The sequence below is a fragment of the Saimiri boliviensis genome, chromosome 12 (assembly GCF_048565385.1).
Source record: "Saimiri boliviensis isolate mSaiBol1 chromosome 12, mSaiBol1.pri, whole genome shotgun sequence".
Taxonomy (NCBI): Eukaryota; Metazoa; Chordata; class Mammalia; order Primates; family Cebidae; genus Saimiri; species Saimiri boliviensis.
In genome coordinates this window covers 88,919,833-88,937,918 of record NC_133460.1, presented here as the reverse complement: position 1 = coordinate 88,937,918, position 18,086 = coordinate 88,919,833, and the positions used below count along the sequence as shown (strand labels likewise).

General features: G+C 39.0%; 1 protein-coding gene across 11 annotated transcripts in view; it reads left to right on the top strand.

The window, feature by feature from the left end:
* Window positions 1–18,086, top strand: part of CFAP43 (cilia and flagella associated protein 43) — a 137,882-nt gene that overhangs the window by 88,279 nt on the left and 31,517 nt on the right. For 8 of the 11 annotated variants that reach the window (XM_074382844.1, XM_074382843.1, XM_074382845.1 and 5 more), the window contains 7 exons: window positions 939–1,031; window positions 1,805–1,882; window positions 8,587–8,712; window positions 12,200–12,304; window positions 13,320–13,436; window positions 14,333–14,563; window positions 16,407–16,613. In XM_074382844.1, coding sequence (XP_074238945.1) covers window positions 939–1,031; window positions 1,805–1,882; window positions 8,587–8,712; window positions 12,200–12,304; window positions 13,320–13,436; window positions 14,333–14,563; window positions 16,407–16,613 — 957 coding nt within the window. The remainder of the gene's footprint in view (window positions 1–938; window positions 1,032–1,804; window positions 1,883–8,586; window positions 8,713–12,199; window positions 12,305–13,319; window positions 13,437–14,332; window positions 14,564–16,406; window positions 16,614–18,086) is intronic. The other 3 variants (XM_074382841.1, XM_074382839.1, XM_074382840.1) reach the window with 3 other exon arrangements.

The following is an 18,086-nucleotide window of genomic DNA, read 5'->3' as shown; positions in this document are numbered from 1 at the left end:
GTGTCATACATGGAGATGGGTCAGACTGAGGGGGAAAGGGGTAGCTATGAAGAGAAAGAAGGGAATTTGAAATCAGTTTTACCCATGCTAAGTTTGAGAAGCCTGTTAGCCATCCAAGAGGAGATGCCAGTTCAGCGGTTGGATGGATGAACCTTGCGTTCTGGGAAGAGGTCCGGACTGAATATGTTTATATGAGTCAAGGGCATGTGGATGGGATTTAAAGCCATAACAGTAGGTAAGGTCATCATGAAAGCATGAATGACAAGAAGCAGAAGAGAACAAGGACAGAACAACTACTGGAGAGCCAGGAAAAGAGTTCAGAGATGCAGTGGAGCCTGAGGAGGAGCAGCCAGTGAGGTTATGGGAGAACCAGGAGAATGTGGCATCCCAAACTCTTTAAAGACATTTTGCTGCAAAGTGGAGCATAGAAATAGGGTGGTGGCCAAAGAGAAATGTGGCAGTGAAGTGAGAGTAGTTTTCCTAAGACAGGAGATAGTAGAGCATGTTTGGATACTGTTGGGAAAGATCCAGTAAAAGCGAGAAATTGATGATACAGAAGGAGATGATATTGAAAAAAAATTTTTAAGTATTAAAACTTCAAAAAGAAGGAAAAATATTCTAAGCACAGATGGTGGCACAGGCTTTGTTGGGCAGGAGCATTTGGGTCACAGTAGCAAAGAAGGCAAAGAGTGGTGACTGTGTGACTGGTCTCATCATCTCTGCTTCCTCAGTGGAAGCTGTGGTTAATATAAAAGCAGACTGATAGGACTTATGTGAATAAAATGTTACATCTTGAGCAGACAAAATGTTTGAGATTATTTTGGAAAATGCAACAAATGGAAAGGAATTCAAAGCCGTTACATGTGGTAGGGTGGGAAGGGACAAACTTGATGAATTTTAACTTTAAGACATTTCTGTCTTTTTCTAACATGAATCAGAAAGAGAAGGCAAGCACTGACTCATCACAAAATGAATTAGTTTTAACTGATGTTAAGAAGGAAATTCCTTGGATACAACGAAAAAGCCAAGAGGTATTTGTGAAACATGGGGTGTGTTTGAAATAGTACTCTGTAGATGCACCAAATAGATTAGCTTCCTGTGGAAACCTACTGGAAAGTTAGAAGATGGAACAAGACACTATTTGGCAGAGCAGTACAGCATACAGGTGTAACTTTTCTGAAAGCAAATAAACACCCTAAACACAGCCCAATCATTTATATCAAGTCATATGAGCTTTAAGAACTATACGTAGGCTGACTTACAACCCAACCATGGTGTCCAGGTGAACCACAGCAAAGGATGAACTGCCGTACTCCACCGTGGAGTGAGTTTTAGAGGATGCTTGTCTTCCTCTGTCCTGTGGACCAAGAACAAGGGAAGGGATGCTGTGGTGTAGCTGTTCAGGAAGGTCACTGACAGTACAGCTTGTATCTGGATTTAGCCTATTAATCTAGTCTCAAGTTCCCAATAAAAGAATAAAAGTACATACTGGTTTTGCTTAACTATTCACTAATTTTTCGCTACTTAATTATTTTCTTTCCATTGGCCATATAATTGACATCAGTTTCATGTTGCTTTAATGTCACTTACCTAGTAGCAGTTAGATTTAAGCAAGGTATTGCAGTGGTATTACTTCATGTACACTTTTTATTTAGTCTTTACAAATTTTAGTTTCTGTTTCTAGAGAATTGCTCGCTCGCTCTCTCTTTCTCTCTTTCTCTCTCTCTCTCTCTCTCTCTGTCTCTCTCTGTCTCTCTCTGTTGTTTCTCTTGCTTTGTTCAGTGATACACTTGTTCTGTTTCAGGCCATCAAAAAAGAGGTTAATCTGTTTTCCAAGAAAAGGAAAGAGATAAAAAAAGGAATCAAAGCACTTTCCAAAACTGTAAGTGTTGTAATTTCATATTCTAATACATTTGGCCCTTGTTCTAAATTACTTTTTGAACTTAATTTTATTCTACGCTGAGGAACTGTACCTCCTTTTTGTCTGCTTGTAAGCTTAGTTTTCTGAGGTACTTTAACAAGATAGAAGTTTCACCAATTCACACTCCATATAAACAGTAGTTTCCCCTGTCTTCCCCCAAATTACCATCTTATTTGTTTTTATAATACATCAATGTTATGCATTTATATTTTTACAGATTAAATAATACTGAGTTGTGTAGTTAAAAATAATATTTTTAAAGCAGCAATTGCCCTGTTTCTCTTGACTGATTTCTACACTCCTGAGGTAACTGTTTTCACTTCTTTCCACTTTTTCGTTTGGGCTGTTTACCTCTGTCTAATTAGTCTTCTTAATACTGCTGTTATTTCTTGATATTTCTGTTTTGATGCTAACTATGGGCTTCCTGGTATGGAACATGAGTAGTTTTGTATGTTACTTCTTCCCACCCCTGCTATAGCACACATGCTTGGTATACACACTGTGATACTTATATGAATATTCTTCAAAGCTGAGCCACATGGCATATTATGATTACATTTCTGCTTTTACAACTTGATTTTTCTTGGAATTAATAATTGCCTTTGTTTTGGAGTAAGCCTTTCTATGACCTATTCAAACTCAAAATGCTAAAAATTATTCTCAATACAACCAAATACCTGAAGTGATCAATCTGTCAGTGCTTTTTTTTTTTTTTTTTTTTTTGGTAAGCTCCCTTCTAGAGCTTTCCGTCTTCCATCTCCAGTCAAAGCACCTTGCTCTGCTCTATAGACCAGGTGTATGGTCTGTCCTGGCGATCTGCCTCCTGAGTTGGAGCTCCTATTTCCTGAGTCCCTTGTGATTTTTGTTTTGTTTTGTTTTCTTGGTATGTATCCCTCAGTAACTTCCTGCACAGGACTGCTGGGTTGCGCCATGCTTGGGAACATCTTTATAATATAGCTGTGCTTCTGGGGTGCCATCTAAGTGGAATCCACTGTGAATGGTGCCCTGCTGCTAGAGCTGTCAGATGTTTTGGCTCTGTTCTTGAGAAAGGGTACATGGGAGGTACATTTTCTGAGATGTGATTTTTCTTAAAATGTATTTATCCTACATTCATATCCATTTGAGAGTTTGCCTTCAGAATGTTGAAGGCTTGCTCCATTGTCTCCTGACTTCCAGTGTTTGTTTTAGAGAATCCAATGCCTAACTCCCAGGAGACTTAATAGGATCCTCTCTTTATCCACAGTGTTTGGAAATTTACAATTACGCACCTTGATATGTTTGAGGAGTATTCTTGGTTTGCTGGTGCAAACCAAGATCTCTTTCCTTTTCCACCCTTCTCTGAGCCCCAAGAGGCTGGCCTTTGTGGACAGTAGCAATGTACTCTCTTGCCTTCTGGCTTCCACTTGGGTTTAGGCAGTAAGTGGCATCAGCAAAAGAGCCCCCATTGTTGCTGTTCATGAAGGCCAGCCTCTTGGGGCTCAGAGCATGGATTGCAAGGACTAAGACCAGGATCTTCATTCTCCCAGTTTCCTCCCTGTATGGTTATTTGTTGGCAATGACTGCCATCCCTCTCCTGCATTTATGGTTCTCTCCAGGTTCATTAACCATTCCCAGCTCTTGCCCTTCAGACCTAGGAGCAGAGATGGCTTCCCACAGTTCGTAGCCTAATGCTTTATCACGTCTTGCTGGCTTTCTTTACTCTGCCAAATCTTTTTTTAAAGTTTCTCTCTTCAATTTTCCCATTTGAATGTGTTATCTGTTTCCTACCAGGACCCTAGGTGTTTTCTTTCATGTGCTAGACTTTGATGGGCATTTTTTTTTTTTTTTTGAGACGGAGTTTCGCTCTTGTTACCCAGGCTGGAGTGCAATGGCGCAATCTCGGCTCACCGCAACCTCTGCCTCCTGGGTTCAGGCAATTCTCCTGCCTCAGCCTCCTGAGTAGCTGGTTTACAGGCACGCGCCACCATGCCCAGCTAATTTTTTTGCACCTTTAGTAGAGACGGGGTTTCACCATGTTGACCAGGATGGTCTCGATCTCTTGACCTCGTGATCCACCCGCCTCGGCCTCCCAAAGTGCTGGGATTACAGGCTTGAGCCACCGCGCCCGGCCTCGATGGGCATTTTAATAGAAACCTTTGTCTGTCAGTTTTAGAAAATGTTCTTAAATCATTTCCTTGTTCCTTTGTTTTTATTTTCCTGATTAATAGTAAGGTTGAGCACCTTTTCATAAATCTAAACACTATTTTATTTCCTCTCCTGTGAATTTCCTGTTTATATTCTTTGCCTATATCCTTATTGGGTAATTGGTCATTTTCTTGTTGATTATAGCAGTTCATTATTTTTATATTTTTATTTATATGTATCTAAGATAATTAGAGTTAGCTAGCCTGTGGTAACAAATAAACTCAAAAAAACATAATGGCACAGTGATGAGATGTTTATTTCATTCCCATGTAACCATCCTGGGTGGGTATTCAGCTCAGCAACTGCTCTGTTCTATGCAGTCATTCAGAGACCCAGGCTATTGGAGATCCTGCTGTCTTCAACTCATGGCTTCTAAGGTTGCCTTCCTTGATCTCATCTGACTCAGCTGGAAAGAAAAATAGCATAAAGGTGTGCATGGGACATATCTAAAGGTAGTCCTTATTATTAGGTGGAACTGCACGCAATTGGTGTTTTATGTGGCTCCACCTACAAATATTTTCTAGAAGAGTATATGGCTCATCCTATTACAAATACTTTCTGTCTTGTCTTTTAACTTTTATAATGTGCTAAATTTTAAATAATTTTATTATAAAGCAGAATTTTAAAATTATGGCATGAACCAAGTTATTGATTTTTTAAAATAACTTTTGGGTTTCACATCTGATTTTAAATGGCCTTTGAAAGTCTCACATATTTTCTTTTAATACTCTTTGACTTCACCTTCAATTTATTTTTTTGAATGGTATGACATATGGTTCCAATTTTCTTTTTTCAAATAAATAGCCCATTTCCCTGGTCCACTTTATTTACTATACTATCCCTTCTCCGCTGATTCACAGTGTCTCCTCTGTCAATCCCTCGATATAGGATTGTTTCTGGACTCTCTGTTCTAAAATTGATTATTGATCTTTTCTTGAGCCAGTATCAAGCTATTTTAATTACTATAGCTTTGTAACAGTTCTGTCTTGAGAATAATTCTCCTTTTGCCTTTCTTTCTTTTTTTTTTTTTTTTAATAGCCTTTTAATGTTCGCTTACTTTTCCGTTGGAATTTTAAAATCAGCTTGTTAAAATCCATGAAAAACTCTGAGAATATATTGCTTATAGTTTGATTTGGAGAAGAATTTATCTGCCAGCTCTGAACCTTAGTATATATCAATATATATGATAAAACTTTACTGAAGAATTTTTTTTTTTTTGAGATGGAGTTTCGCTCTTGTTACCCAGGCTGGAGTGCAATGGCGCGATCTCGGCTCACCGCAACCTCTGCCTCCTGGGTTCAGGCAATTCTCCTGCCTCGGCCTCCTGAGTAGCTGGGATTACAGGCATGTGCCACCATACCCAGCTAATTTTTTGTATTTTTAGTAGAGACGGGGTTTCACCATGTTGACCAGGATGGTCTCGATCTCTCAACCTCATGATCCACCCGCCTCGGCCTCCCAAAGTGCTGGGATTACAGGCTTGAGCCACCGCGCCCGGCAAGAATATTTTTTAATTTGAATTAAGACATATACACGCAGTCCCCTACTCACAGTGGTTCAGTGTATAATTTTTCAACCTTATAATGGTGCAGAAGCAATGCATTCAATAGAAACTGTGATTTAAATTTTGAATTTTGGTCTTTTCCCAGAGTAGCAATATGTGGTACCATATTCTCACAATGCTGGGCAGTGTCAGTAAGCCACAGCTCCCAGTCGGCCATGTGATCACGAAGGTAAACAATGAAAACTCTGAATCCTATGTTGCCAGCATTTTTTGGATATCGTGTTTTATGTTTTTACATCCCATCTTCTCTACAAATGCCCCTTTTGACATGATATTTTCATCTTATGATGGGTTTGTTGAGACATAACCCCATTATAAGTTGAGGAGCATCTGAATATTTATATATTTATATCTCTATTTATTTAGAGACAGGACTTGCTTAGTAACCCAGGCTGGAGTGCAATGGCATGATTGTAACTCATTGCAGCCTTGAACTCCTGGGTTCAAGCAATCCTCCTACCTTAGCCTTCCAAGTAGCTAGGACTGCAGGCATGTACCACCATGCCCAACTAATTTTTGTATTTTTTTGAAGAGACAGGGTCTCCCTATTTTGCCTAGGCTGATCTTGAATTCCTAGCCTTCTGCCTTGGCCTCCCAAACTGCTGGGATTATAGGCATGAGCCACTGCACCAGGCCTGTATATTTATTTCTTTTATAATATATACCTTTTCAAGTTATAGTTTCATTAAATATATAATACTTATATATGTAAATTATATATTTACATATCTTTATTCAATTTTTAAAAGATAATTGTCAGTGAAAATTTATAGTTTCTCCAAAAGTGACATCATGTAAATTTCTTATTAGGTTTATTTTAGGTATCTTATAGTTTATACTGTTTTTGTGAATGGAATATTTTTCTATTACATTGGTGATATGGTTTGACTGTGTCCCCACCCAAATCTCAATATTGAATTGTAGCTCCCATAATTCCCATGTGTTGTGTGAGGGACCTGGTGGGAGATAATTGAATCATGGGGTGGGTCTTTCACATGCTATTCTCATGATAGTGAATAAGTCTCAGGAGATCTGATGGTTTTAAAAAGGGGAGTTTCTTTGCACAAGCTCTCTTCTCTTGTCTGCTGCCATGTGAGATGTGCCTTTCTTTTCACCTTCTGCCATGATTGTGAGGCTTCCCCAGCCATGTGGAACTCTAAGTCCGTTAAACCTCTTTCTTTTGTAAATTGCCCAGTCTCAGATATGTCTTTATTAGTGGCATGAAAATAGACTAATACAATTGGTATATGTTACCTATTAATATATATATTACTGGCCTATATGAATGTTATTGATTTTTTTTTCTGACCACCTTGTTGAATTCTTTTTAGTTCTACTATTTTTTCACTTAATTATTTTAGATTATCTAGGTAGACTATCATATCTTTTGCAAATAACATATTTTTCTATTATCAATCTTTATACTTCATTTTCTTTTCTTGTCTTGTGATCCTTTTTATGAAATACAGTATTGTGCATCCCTAGTTACTGTAAAATTATACTCTTCTTGCTTAATTAACTTTTTTCTCTTGGGCAACAAGTCTTCTATTTGTTGAATTTATTGTCTCTGTTCACTGGTCTTGTTCCCCAAATATTTAGTGATTTATTATTATTATTATTTCATGCTTGTCTTTATAATTGAAACTCCCTGTTATAATTTCATGATACCTGCTCAGTCTGCTTCAGAAGTAGTATAGGAGATCTGACTTTAGCAGATATGCTGTCTGTTCTCAGTAAAAGAGAAGGGGTGGATGGTGTTGGGAAGTGTCTTGGCAGCCCATTGTGTGGAGGGAGGTGTTCTCCATTCTTTCTAGCCACTAACAGATTCCTTGGGCCTTGCCCTGTTTCTCCAATCTAAATATTCATTCCAATTGCTTCTCCCTGGAGGCAAACACTCCAGTTACTACTGCTGGGCCCTAGGGAACTTTACCAGGCGCGGGTACAGGCAGGTTCTGCTGTCTGTTTCTGATACAGTACCCCTAGCTAACCAACCTACCAGTACTCTTAGGTAAACCCTTGTTCCTGTATCTGGTTTCTGTAGCTTCTGTCTCTTGTTGAGTGCTGTCCTGAGGGCATTCGGCTCTGTGATGCGTCTTCCTGATCCATCTGATTTCCATCTTTCAGTTGTTATAGTTTCCATGGTCCTAAAGGATTCTATTTCTTTTTTCCTCTTCACTGTAGTAACAGGTTTATCTATTCTATACTTCTTTCCTCTTAACTTTATGTTTTGGGGCAAAAAAGAAAAACAGTTAAACTAATTCTCAGTCTATCAGTTTGAAACTGAAGTCCCATTTTTTCTGTCATGTTGTCTGCCTTGTTTTTGTTGATTTGTAAGTGCTTTTCATATATTAAAGACATTAGTATTTTGTCATATGTGTTGCAGTGTATCCTTTGCCCCTGAATTTTTTGACATTATGAACTTTTAAAGATAATTTTTACTGTGCAGAAGTTTAAATTCATACAAAATTGGAGATAATCGTAACATAATACATCCAATGGCCAATACCATTTCACTGATGCTTCCATCCATTACCACCCCTGATTATTTTGAAGTAAATCCCAGACATCATATCATTTCATCTTTAATTACTTTATGTATCTCTAAGTGATACTCCTAAAACACGTAACCATTATGCTGTTAGTATACCTCAAACTAACAACAGTGCTTTAATATCATTGAATGAAATGATAAGCTTATATATTTTTGTAGTTTTTCTTATTAGATGAATGAGTTTTTAAGGATGAACCTTAAAACTTCAATAACCACAGTAAGCCTATAATCTAATTCTTTACTTAGTAGTACACTTAGGTAAGTAGAACATGTATTTTTTATTGATTGTTGCCTAAAATAAACTAAGAAAAGTATCTTGTTACAGTTTAATTCTTTGTCACCACCCTTTTTTATTTCAACATTTAGATTCTGAATATGATGGAAGAAAATGACAAACTAGAAAATATTGCAAAATTAGACCAACAGGAATTTGGCCTGGATCTTGAGGCACTGGAAAGGCTTCAGGATGAAAGTCAGGAAGAAGTGGCAAAGGTATGAAAAAGAATAATTTAAGCACCATAAAGTTATGATGAAAGAAGTAAAAAGATAATAGAAAAGGGAACTCTTTTATAATAATGTGAATATGACAAAACCTTTTCCAGTATAATGTGAATAAAGCAAATGTAGTGCCTATGAGTGTAATGAGTCAGAGGACCTTTGAATTTGTGGGTTAGAAGCAGGAAGAACATCTAGGCCAGCCAGACATCTGATGTTTGCTTCCCCTTCATACAATTCCTGCCAACCATATGTTTGAACATTTTTGGAAGTCTTCTCAGCCACCTCATGCCAACTTTGGACACTTCTGGCTTAGTAAGCCCTTTCTTAATTAGAGTTGAAATCTTTCTTCTTGTACTCACTGATCCTTTTACTCTGTGAGCACTTCCTACTCTATGGCCCCTCTGACAGTGGTTGAGGATTAGCAATATCCTTGTTCCCTGTGGGTCTTCTTCTGTCTGGGCTAATTATCCCAGCTCCTGTGACCATCATATATCATGGTTTCAATAGCCTCATCATCATCATGCTGTTTTCCTCTGGATTAATTATATTTGCATATGGTATCCACAGAAAAATTCCAATTATTTTATGTCCAGTTTAGAGAAAAGTATAAACTGAAACCTCCATTCATACTATACGTCTATTAATTCAGCCTTTGTATTGTTTTGTGACAGACACATCAGATTGTTTGCTCATATGGATTTTATTTTAAATAAAAGCCCTAAGCATGTTTTACACAGGCTATTCTGAAGCTACCTCTTTCTCAACCTGCTAGTACAGTTTAATTTTTTGAAGTGCAAATATAAAAACACAGGAGAATGAAAGAGCTGAATTCAGGGACGGTTGTGGTGGATTATAATAGGTTAAACAACTACACCAAGAAGAGGCTGATTATTTGACTGATGTCTCTAGGAGGGAGGTTTCCACCATGTGCCCCAGGATTTGGTCCTGATAAACATGTTTATTAATGAGTTGGGTGAAGATATAGAAATAAGGAGGATTTGTCAAATTAGTGAATGACATGAGACTGAGAAGATGAGGAAATGTAGTGGATAACATAATTTGGACAAGAGTATCTCAACAGACTGATAGTATAATAAAATTTACCTGGGATAATCATTCATTCTCCAACATTTATTAATGTGCCAGGCACATTAATCTAGATGCTGGGAATACAATAAAGAAGACAGACACATTTCTGCTGTCATGGGGCTAATGTAGTGAGGAAGACTGGCCATGAACCAACAAGTCTCTACATAGTATATGATAGAAACAAACTGGATGCTGTGATAGATGTGGGAGATATACTTTTGCGGTCAAAGAAAACCACTTCAAGGGGCTGACATTTCAGTTGAGAACTAAAGGAAGAGAGAACGCTGGCTGTGCAAAGATCTGGGGGAAGAGAAGCATGGCGGATAGGAGAGAGCCTCATGGAATGAGGTGGAGGAGCTAGGCAGAGGCTAGCCCCTGAAGACCTTGTATGTTGTGGTAAAGACTTTGGCTTTTTTGTTCAATGTACAACAGGAAGCTGTGGAAAAAAAATCCCATATTCTTATTACAACAAGTAGGCACCAATGTAGGAGCTTTTTGAATGTTATTTATTTTGATCATTACAATCCAAAAAGGCAGGTGATAGTTTGCCCCACTTGAAAAAAAATGAGGTTTAGATAAGAGGCTTAGAGAGCTAGAGTCACATGGCTAAGATCAGAGCCAGGAAGATCTTGGCTGCTGCCACCAGGCCACAGGCTCTTCTTCCTTGGCTCTGGCTTGGCTCAGGCTCAGAATGCCCCCTGGTATTCTGCATCAGGTTCTCCCAGCCCACTCATCTTGACCACTCAGCAATGCATGTGGATTTGGTGCCTGCCCCCTTCCTCACCATTGCTTCTCTCTCCAGGCTGTATACAACTGCTTGACACAGTGAACCTGCTCCTCTGACCCACTGAACTATTTACCATTGCCAAACTCATCCTATTCACTCCACCACCACCCTGTGCCTCTGCCTCAAATGCCCCTCCTTGCCATTTACCAAATTCATCCTCATCCCTCAAGAGTTCTCCTTGATCCTCTGAGGCAGGATTTGGTACAGAGAAAGGCCCTCTACATGCTAGTTTCCCTCATATTGTTTATTTTTTTTCTTGAGCTCTGTGCCTTTGAAGAGATGTTAACACCAGATTGGGTACAATAGTGGTCCAGGAGAGAACAATGTTAGCAGATGACACCATAAACTCAGCTGTTTAGGAGCTTTCAGCATGTTTAGGAAAAGAATACTAGTCCTTGGGAGGAGTTAGTGGCACCTGCCAGTCAGGGATGTGAATGAGAGACTAGGCTACTACCCTGCCCTGGCCAGGATCTCAGCAATAGGAAAAAGACCAAAGCCCAATCATAACAACTTGGACACAGTACTAGGGACTGAGTTTGGAAGAGTTGATCGAACAACCTCAGCAGTGGACAGAGGAGGGCTGAGTGGGCTTGGAATCAGGCAGGTTCTGACAACTGATGTGCCAAGCCAGCTGTCTATTTAGGAAGAAATAATTTAAAACTGTTTTAGCTATTAACTCACTGGATTAGAATAAAAAAATGAATTGCAAATTAAAGTCATTTAATTAGACCATAAATAAAATAAATAGAAATTCACAAGAAGTACTAAAAAAGACATTTTAAATCTGGGAGACATTATTCTTAGCTAGTTTGCTAATAATTCTGCCAATAAAGTGAAGTGCACAAAGGTCCTGAAGAGGATCGTAAGGACTAAAGATTGTTAGGTCTCACTTTCACACCAGGCCGTTCAGCAAACTCTATTAAAATAGGAATACTTAATTATTTAAGTAATAAGCAATGGGATTACTTAGGCAAGTAAAACTAACTGAAGTAACATATGTTTTAGGTGGGGAAAAAATGCAAATTGTCTGATCTCCAAGAGTAGTAGAGGGTTCTTTTTGTTGTGGACATAAATAATAGAAGAATTAAGTACAGTAAAGACTCCCAGACAGAGGTCACAAACTGGCACTTCAAATGTGTGTTGGTGAGATTTAAGCCAACATTTAGATATCCAGCAGTTTCACATAAAAATATGAATTCCAGTCCTCTCTAATAAAACAGGAAGATGTCGCTCAGTGGTTTTGCTTCCCTGCTGTTCCAACCAGCGGAGTTTGTACACATTAGCCATGCGGCTCACCACCACAGTGCATCCATCCTCACACCCCACTTCACTCATGTGTGGGACGTGACCAATCTTAGAGGTACTGTATGTCCTCAAGGAAGGGAAATCAAGCCTACAGACAAACTTCAGGAGACATTCTCAAAGGCAGAGATGCGTTTCCCAGAAGTACATCTCAGTGCAGCATGGCTCAAAGTGTTGGAGAAAGACAAGCAAACTCTCACTGAAGGTGCAGCAAATGAATACTTAGAGAACTTAGAGCAGAGATTATTATTTCTGAGGCCACACTTTCATTTTTATCATTTCCCTTTATCTGCGTTCTTCAAGATGAAAAAGGATGTAGAGATGCATAACCTAGCCAAGAGCTATTTGGCTGAACTTATCAAAGAAGAGTGTTGGAATTCAATGGCTGTAAAAGGTCGAGCTCTTAAGGTAACAGAACCCTAGGTACAAAACCTGATGAGATTTGTCATCGAAAGCTCAGGAAAGTTTTACAAATAAATTTAAGAAAATTCCTGGCTTAGCAAAGCACTGAGAGCATGGCTTGCCCCTTCCTATACTGAATTTCACCTGGATGTGTCCCGGTCTCTTGGTTTCTTCCCTCTGTGCTCAGTCCCCATGTCCTTCCCAGCCAGCATTTCTGAAGATCTGTCTTAGCATTTCTTTCCTCCTTTCCTCTCAGACATCCCCTGCATCTGGGTCTTACTAGCCATCTGCTCACTCACATTTCACACATATTGAAAGGTAGGCAAAATCTGGTTCATGTTTCTGCCTGTGCCTGCCTTCCTGTTTTCTAAGGAGCTGTTTTTCACTGAGGTTCTCCCCAGTACAATTTCTCTCTTTGTACAGAATGACCAAAAATCTCAGGTAATGTCTGTAATCCCAGAGTAACTATTCTCAGCACCCTTTTCACTTTCAAATATGCTCCCAGTACAGACAGTGAAGTATACAGCCACCCTACATTTTATGTAATTGGGTATTGCTCTAAAACAGTGTTCTGGTGAGTCATATATTTTGGGCTGGATCATTCCTTGTTGTGGGAGCTGTTCTATGCACTGTAAGATGTTTAGCAACATCCCTAGCCTCTATCTGGAGACAATAGCATTGTTTACCTCCAGTAATGACAATAAAAAAATGTTGCCGGACATTGCCAAATGTCTTGGGGAAAAATGACAGAGAGGGAAGGAGGGGGAAAAAAATGCTCCTAGTTGAGAACTACTGACCTAGAAACAAATCCTTCACAAAAGCCCAGTATTTTATATAAAGTTTATACCAATACTTATGGAATACATTGTTTTTTTTTTTTAATGTTTCCATTGCCAATTTTACTCATGCATGAAAACCTATGGGTTAATTTTAATCACAGAAAACATCCCTTGCTCAACACCAGATACACACAATTATACTACAAATGGATTTATTTCATCTTGTGTTTTTTTTCTCCAAGTGTTTTCATATCCCCTGTGTGGTTGAAAATTTCCCGATGAAAGCACGCACAGCTGAAGAGCTGAAAGAATTGGAAAGAGTTTTACAGCAAAAGAAGATAGAAGCAGAGTGTCTAAAAGTACAATTTTAAATATATATGTATTTATATAAGTGATGTGCTTTATTTTAGAGTTTTCTTTGTTCAGATTTGAGTTGGGATATAATTTAAGTGTAGGTATTGTATGTATTTATATTTTTATTTCTTGTTAATTTATAGAATATATTCTAATGAATATAGGAGCCTATATCCCCAAAATAAATCAAAGAGCCTGTATCCTACACAATACTGGCTAGCCCTCAAATATAAGGATATACCTTTAAAAAATGAGATTTGGGGTTTTGCTCTTATCTGCACAGAGGTTGTCTTCATGCACACATATCCTTTTTAATCCTCCCTTGTCACTAGGGATTGTGTTTTAAGATAATTGATCAAGAATGAAGTAGAATTTGTTTTAACGGAATTATCGTTTTCCTAAATCCCAACTTTTTAAGCAATAATCTCTGCCAAACCACTAAAAAAACACTGCCCTTCAGTGTAGTTTTGTTTTGGCTAGAACTTCGCACTGACTCTTTTTCTGAAACAAAATGGAGGCATGCTTAATTCTTCTTAACCTTCACCCACCAGTCCTTTGTGAACAAGTTTCTTTGTAAAATATAAAGAGAAGATATATTTCTTAAGTACCAAGAAAGACTCAAAATAGTTACAAGCAGGTGTCATACTGACAGAAAGATATAAATATTACACATCATCAAGGACAATTTTTATTCCTTTGATTTATCCATCGTTTATCAGTTTCTGAAGCTTTAATCTCTTCTGCAGCAGTTCTGGGATCCATTCATCACTTTGAATTCAGTTCTTGGCAAGACAATTTAGCAAATTAAAATGATTGTTGACATAATTAAGTTGTCACAAAATTTCCCTTTAGAGGATTCTTATTATTGCATAACTTCTGTGTCATCTTTTTTTACGTTTAGCTACGGAAGGAAATTGTAGAGGCTCAGTCTGGAGTTACATTGGTTAAAAAGCGTCATGAAGAGGATGATGAAGAAGAGGAAGAGGAAGACAAGAAAGTACAGTATAGCAACTTGCCCAATTACCTGCTTGGTAGTCTGAGTACTGATTTTGGGGTAGACACCTCTTTTTTGTCAAGCCAATTGGAACTTCATTCCAGAGAAGAGAAAATCAACCAAATTATATTACTGAAAGTGGGTGAATTTTCATTTTATTGTCAAAAATCTCTAGAAACTCTACATCAGGTGGTTTTCAAGGGCTCACATTGAAAACTAATGCCAATCAAATGATTTAAAAATACATACAGGAAGCGGGCATGGTCGTTCACGCTTGTAATCCCAATACTTTGGGAGGCTGAGGCAGGCAGATCATGAAGTCAAGAGACCAAGACCATCCAGCTAACGTGGTGAAGCCTCATCTCTATTAAAAATACAAAACTTAGCTGGGCGTGGTGGCACGTGCCTATAGTCCTAGGTACTCGGAGGCTGAGCCAGGAAAATCTCTTGAACCATGGAGTTGGTGGTTGCAGTGAGCTGAGATGGTGCCAGTGCACTCCAGCCTGGAAACAGAGTGAGACTCCATCTCAATAAATAAATAAATAAATAAATAGAGGAATATACAGATACTTTCCAAGCCCCTTAGCCAGATATTGTGTACAAGAGTTGCATTCAACGATTTGGACTATGTTACTGTGATACCAAGTTTTCTAAAGGACATCCCACAACAGCTGACACCACAAACCATTCTTCTGCTTTGATATTCAGTAAGCTGAAAGAGAAAACACTTGAATTCCATTTTCTCAGTAAACCCAAGTGTCAATTAGGATCTCCTTTTTGGAGAATTATCCTAATCACATAAGATGTGATTGCTTATCTATCTGCTTAACCTGGGGAAAGACAATTTCCTCTAAGATTTCTGTAAATTTGGGGGTTCAAGGATAAGATGTGGGGTCCCTCTGGCTTTAAGCTCCTACTCCTTAACTTTCTACCAGTCTCAGAATACGTCTGTACATGTAGAAGCCCTGACTGAAGGTCTTTGAAAATCTAATGACTGAGATTGTGCCAATGAAGATAGTTTGAAATTTAATGCTGGCAATCTCTGTTCCTGAAAGCCCTTCAGCCATGTCTGCAATTTGAATTCTAGTCTCCTGCCATGTGCTCAGCTCTCTCTTCCTATCCTTTTCTTTTTCTCCTCTTGCCCCTGAAATTTCTGTTCATTTATGCTCAGAGCTATTTAGTTACCTCATTTGTTGCTCAGCTTCTGCCTCGAGGACCTCACCTTCTTGGTGCTTTATTAAGGCGTTTTCCTACAAGAAGGTAATTTCAGCCCAGGAGAAATTCTCGTACTACCTGTTAAGATCATTTTTTCACTGTGCTTTAATGGTTTTATCTTCAGTAGGATAGACATATAGACTAAACTCCCATGGCAACATAAAGGTCACTTTGGGTTGACCCATCAGCAGGAGTGGGAGCAATCTAGTTGATCCCACTGGCACCTTAGGAATTGGTCTCTCCAGCTGGCTAACACATGTTTCTTTTCTACTTGAGAATGACATATCCGTATAGAGGAAGAGTATTGTGTGTGGTGATGATTCTCTGGCAGGTTCTGTAAATACCTGCTGTAAGCCATCTCTTCTTTTCCACATCTACCCTAATCCAGGTTCCAAAGAAAAGACATGTACCAACTTAAATCCTGTTTATTGCTTTTTAAATATTTTATAGTAGATTTTGTACAAAAGTAGAGAGAATAGCCCAATGAGCTTCTAAGTACCCATCACCCACTCCAGCATTTGTCAACCTGCAGATGGAGTTACAATTTATATTTGGTCTAACAATTATGTGTTTGTCTTAATGCTACCTATACTTGGATGCCACTGTGGATTATTGAGCCAAGGAATTAATATAAGTAGTATTCTGAAAGATTCATTTTACATTCTTAAAAGATCATTCGTGGAATGATTTTGGAGGGAAAGTATAATTGCGGGATCAGTGAAGATATAATATGTGATATATTTTCAGTAACATGTTAATATTTCAGGATATCATTTACAAGGTAAAAACTGCTTTCAATAATGAGTTTGATGCTGCGTATAAACAAAAAGAGTTTGAAATTGCACGCGTGAAGGAAAGAAATGTTCGAATTCGAGAAATTATTTTAGATCTGGAATTGGAAGAAGCAGTCTGGCAACCAGAATTTGAAGACTGTGAGAAGCCAGAGAGAACGCTTGTTGTGCAAGATGAAGAGGTACTGGCTAGCTGTGTTCTCCCTTCCCTTCTTTCCCAGGAGATTTTTCCCAGCTCCTATTTGTTCACCTTGCCTCTATGGGAAACGATTGTTTTGGGTAGCACTCTCGGTGGCAGATAACAGAAACAGGCGATGTAGCCTCCACAATAATGAGAATTTATTTTACGAATCCCATGGAGTCCAGGGAAGATTTGGACACTGAGCCCAGGAAGAAGCAGAAACCAAAGACTAGAGCCTCGTGGGAGGTCCAGAAGCCCTCTTTCTTCATCTCTTAGTTCACATTACTCTGCATTTCTACTTCCTCTAGCAATTTCTACTTTGTCTCTTCTCCACACAAGAAAGCAGCTGGTCTGAATTAGAATCTCTTAGTCCCAATTCCCAGTTCATTTGGGAAGGGGCTCTGTGGCCCAGCTTGGGTCCAGTGCCTATACTCAGAGTGGTTGGGTCACATTGCAGGAATGAGGCCAGTGGAGCTCCAGTAATGATCTAGGTCATTTGGGCAGTGTGGATCCCAGAGAAAGGGGCTTTTCAAACAGCCTTCTTTAAAGGTTTTGGCATAGATCCAGTTGAAAATAAATGCCTAAAGAAAACAATTATGACAATATATATATTTTTTTAAGTGAAAAAAAAATGCTAGAGCATACCCAAAGAAAAACCTTTTCTCACATAAAACCAACTTGACTCCTGGGGGCAAAAGATAATTGTGGTGTTTAGAAGTAATAGCAAATATTTTTACAGTCTCTGCTAGATGCTGGCTGTAGCATTCTAGGTGCCCTAGGTGGATGGAAACGAATTTATCATTGTAAGTCCTTATAAGGTAGGTACTAATCCTGCTTCCATTTTATAGGTGAGGAAAGTGAGACACAGAGAGTTTGAGTAGTTTGACGGCAGTTATGTCATTGTTGGGGGTTTGGACCCAAACCATCATGCTTTAGAGTTCATCCTCTTAGCCTGGACACTCTGCTGTACTTGTTTAAGCAAGTCGTTTTTCCCGAACCAGACTTTCACTATGTGACCTAAAACTCTGAAGCAAGGTGACAGCAAGGACCTCATTCTGCTCCTCTCTATAGGGCCCTGCTTGGGGCAGTCACTTCGTACCTGCTTCTCCCTGGGCTCTAATCCATCCTACATTTAGGAGAGTGATCTTGCTGCAAGCCAAACTTACTATGTCTCTCTTCCGTCTCACCCCTTGCAGTGGTTGCTCACTTCATTTAGGATAAAACCCACAAGCCTCCTCCTAACTGCCCACCCCTACCCCCTTTCTTGTCCAACTCCTCTCCCACCTGGCTTCATTCTGGTCACAATTTTATTCTCACAGTCCCTTGAATGCCCCAAGCTCTCAACCTCTTTGGACCCCCATCCTTGAGAATTTGGCTTAGACGGCCCTTCTTTGAGCCCCCTTCCCTCCACTCCTTAATCTATCGGGTCCCCTGTTATAATCTTTTTAGTGGTGGACACATGCTTTGAGAGTTA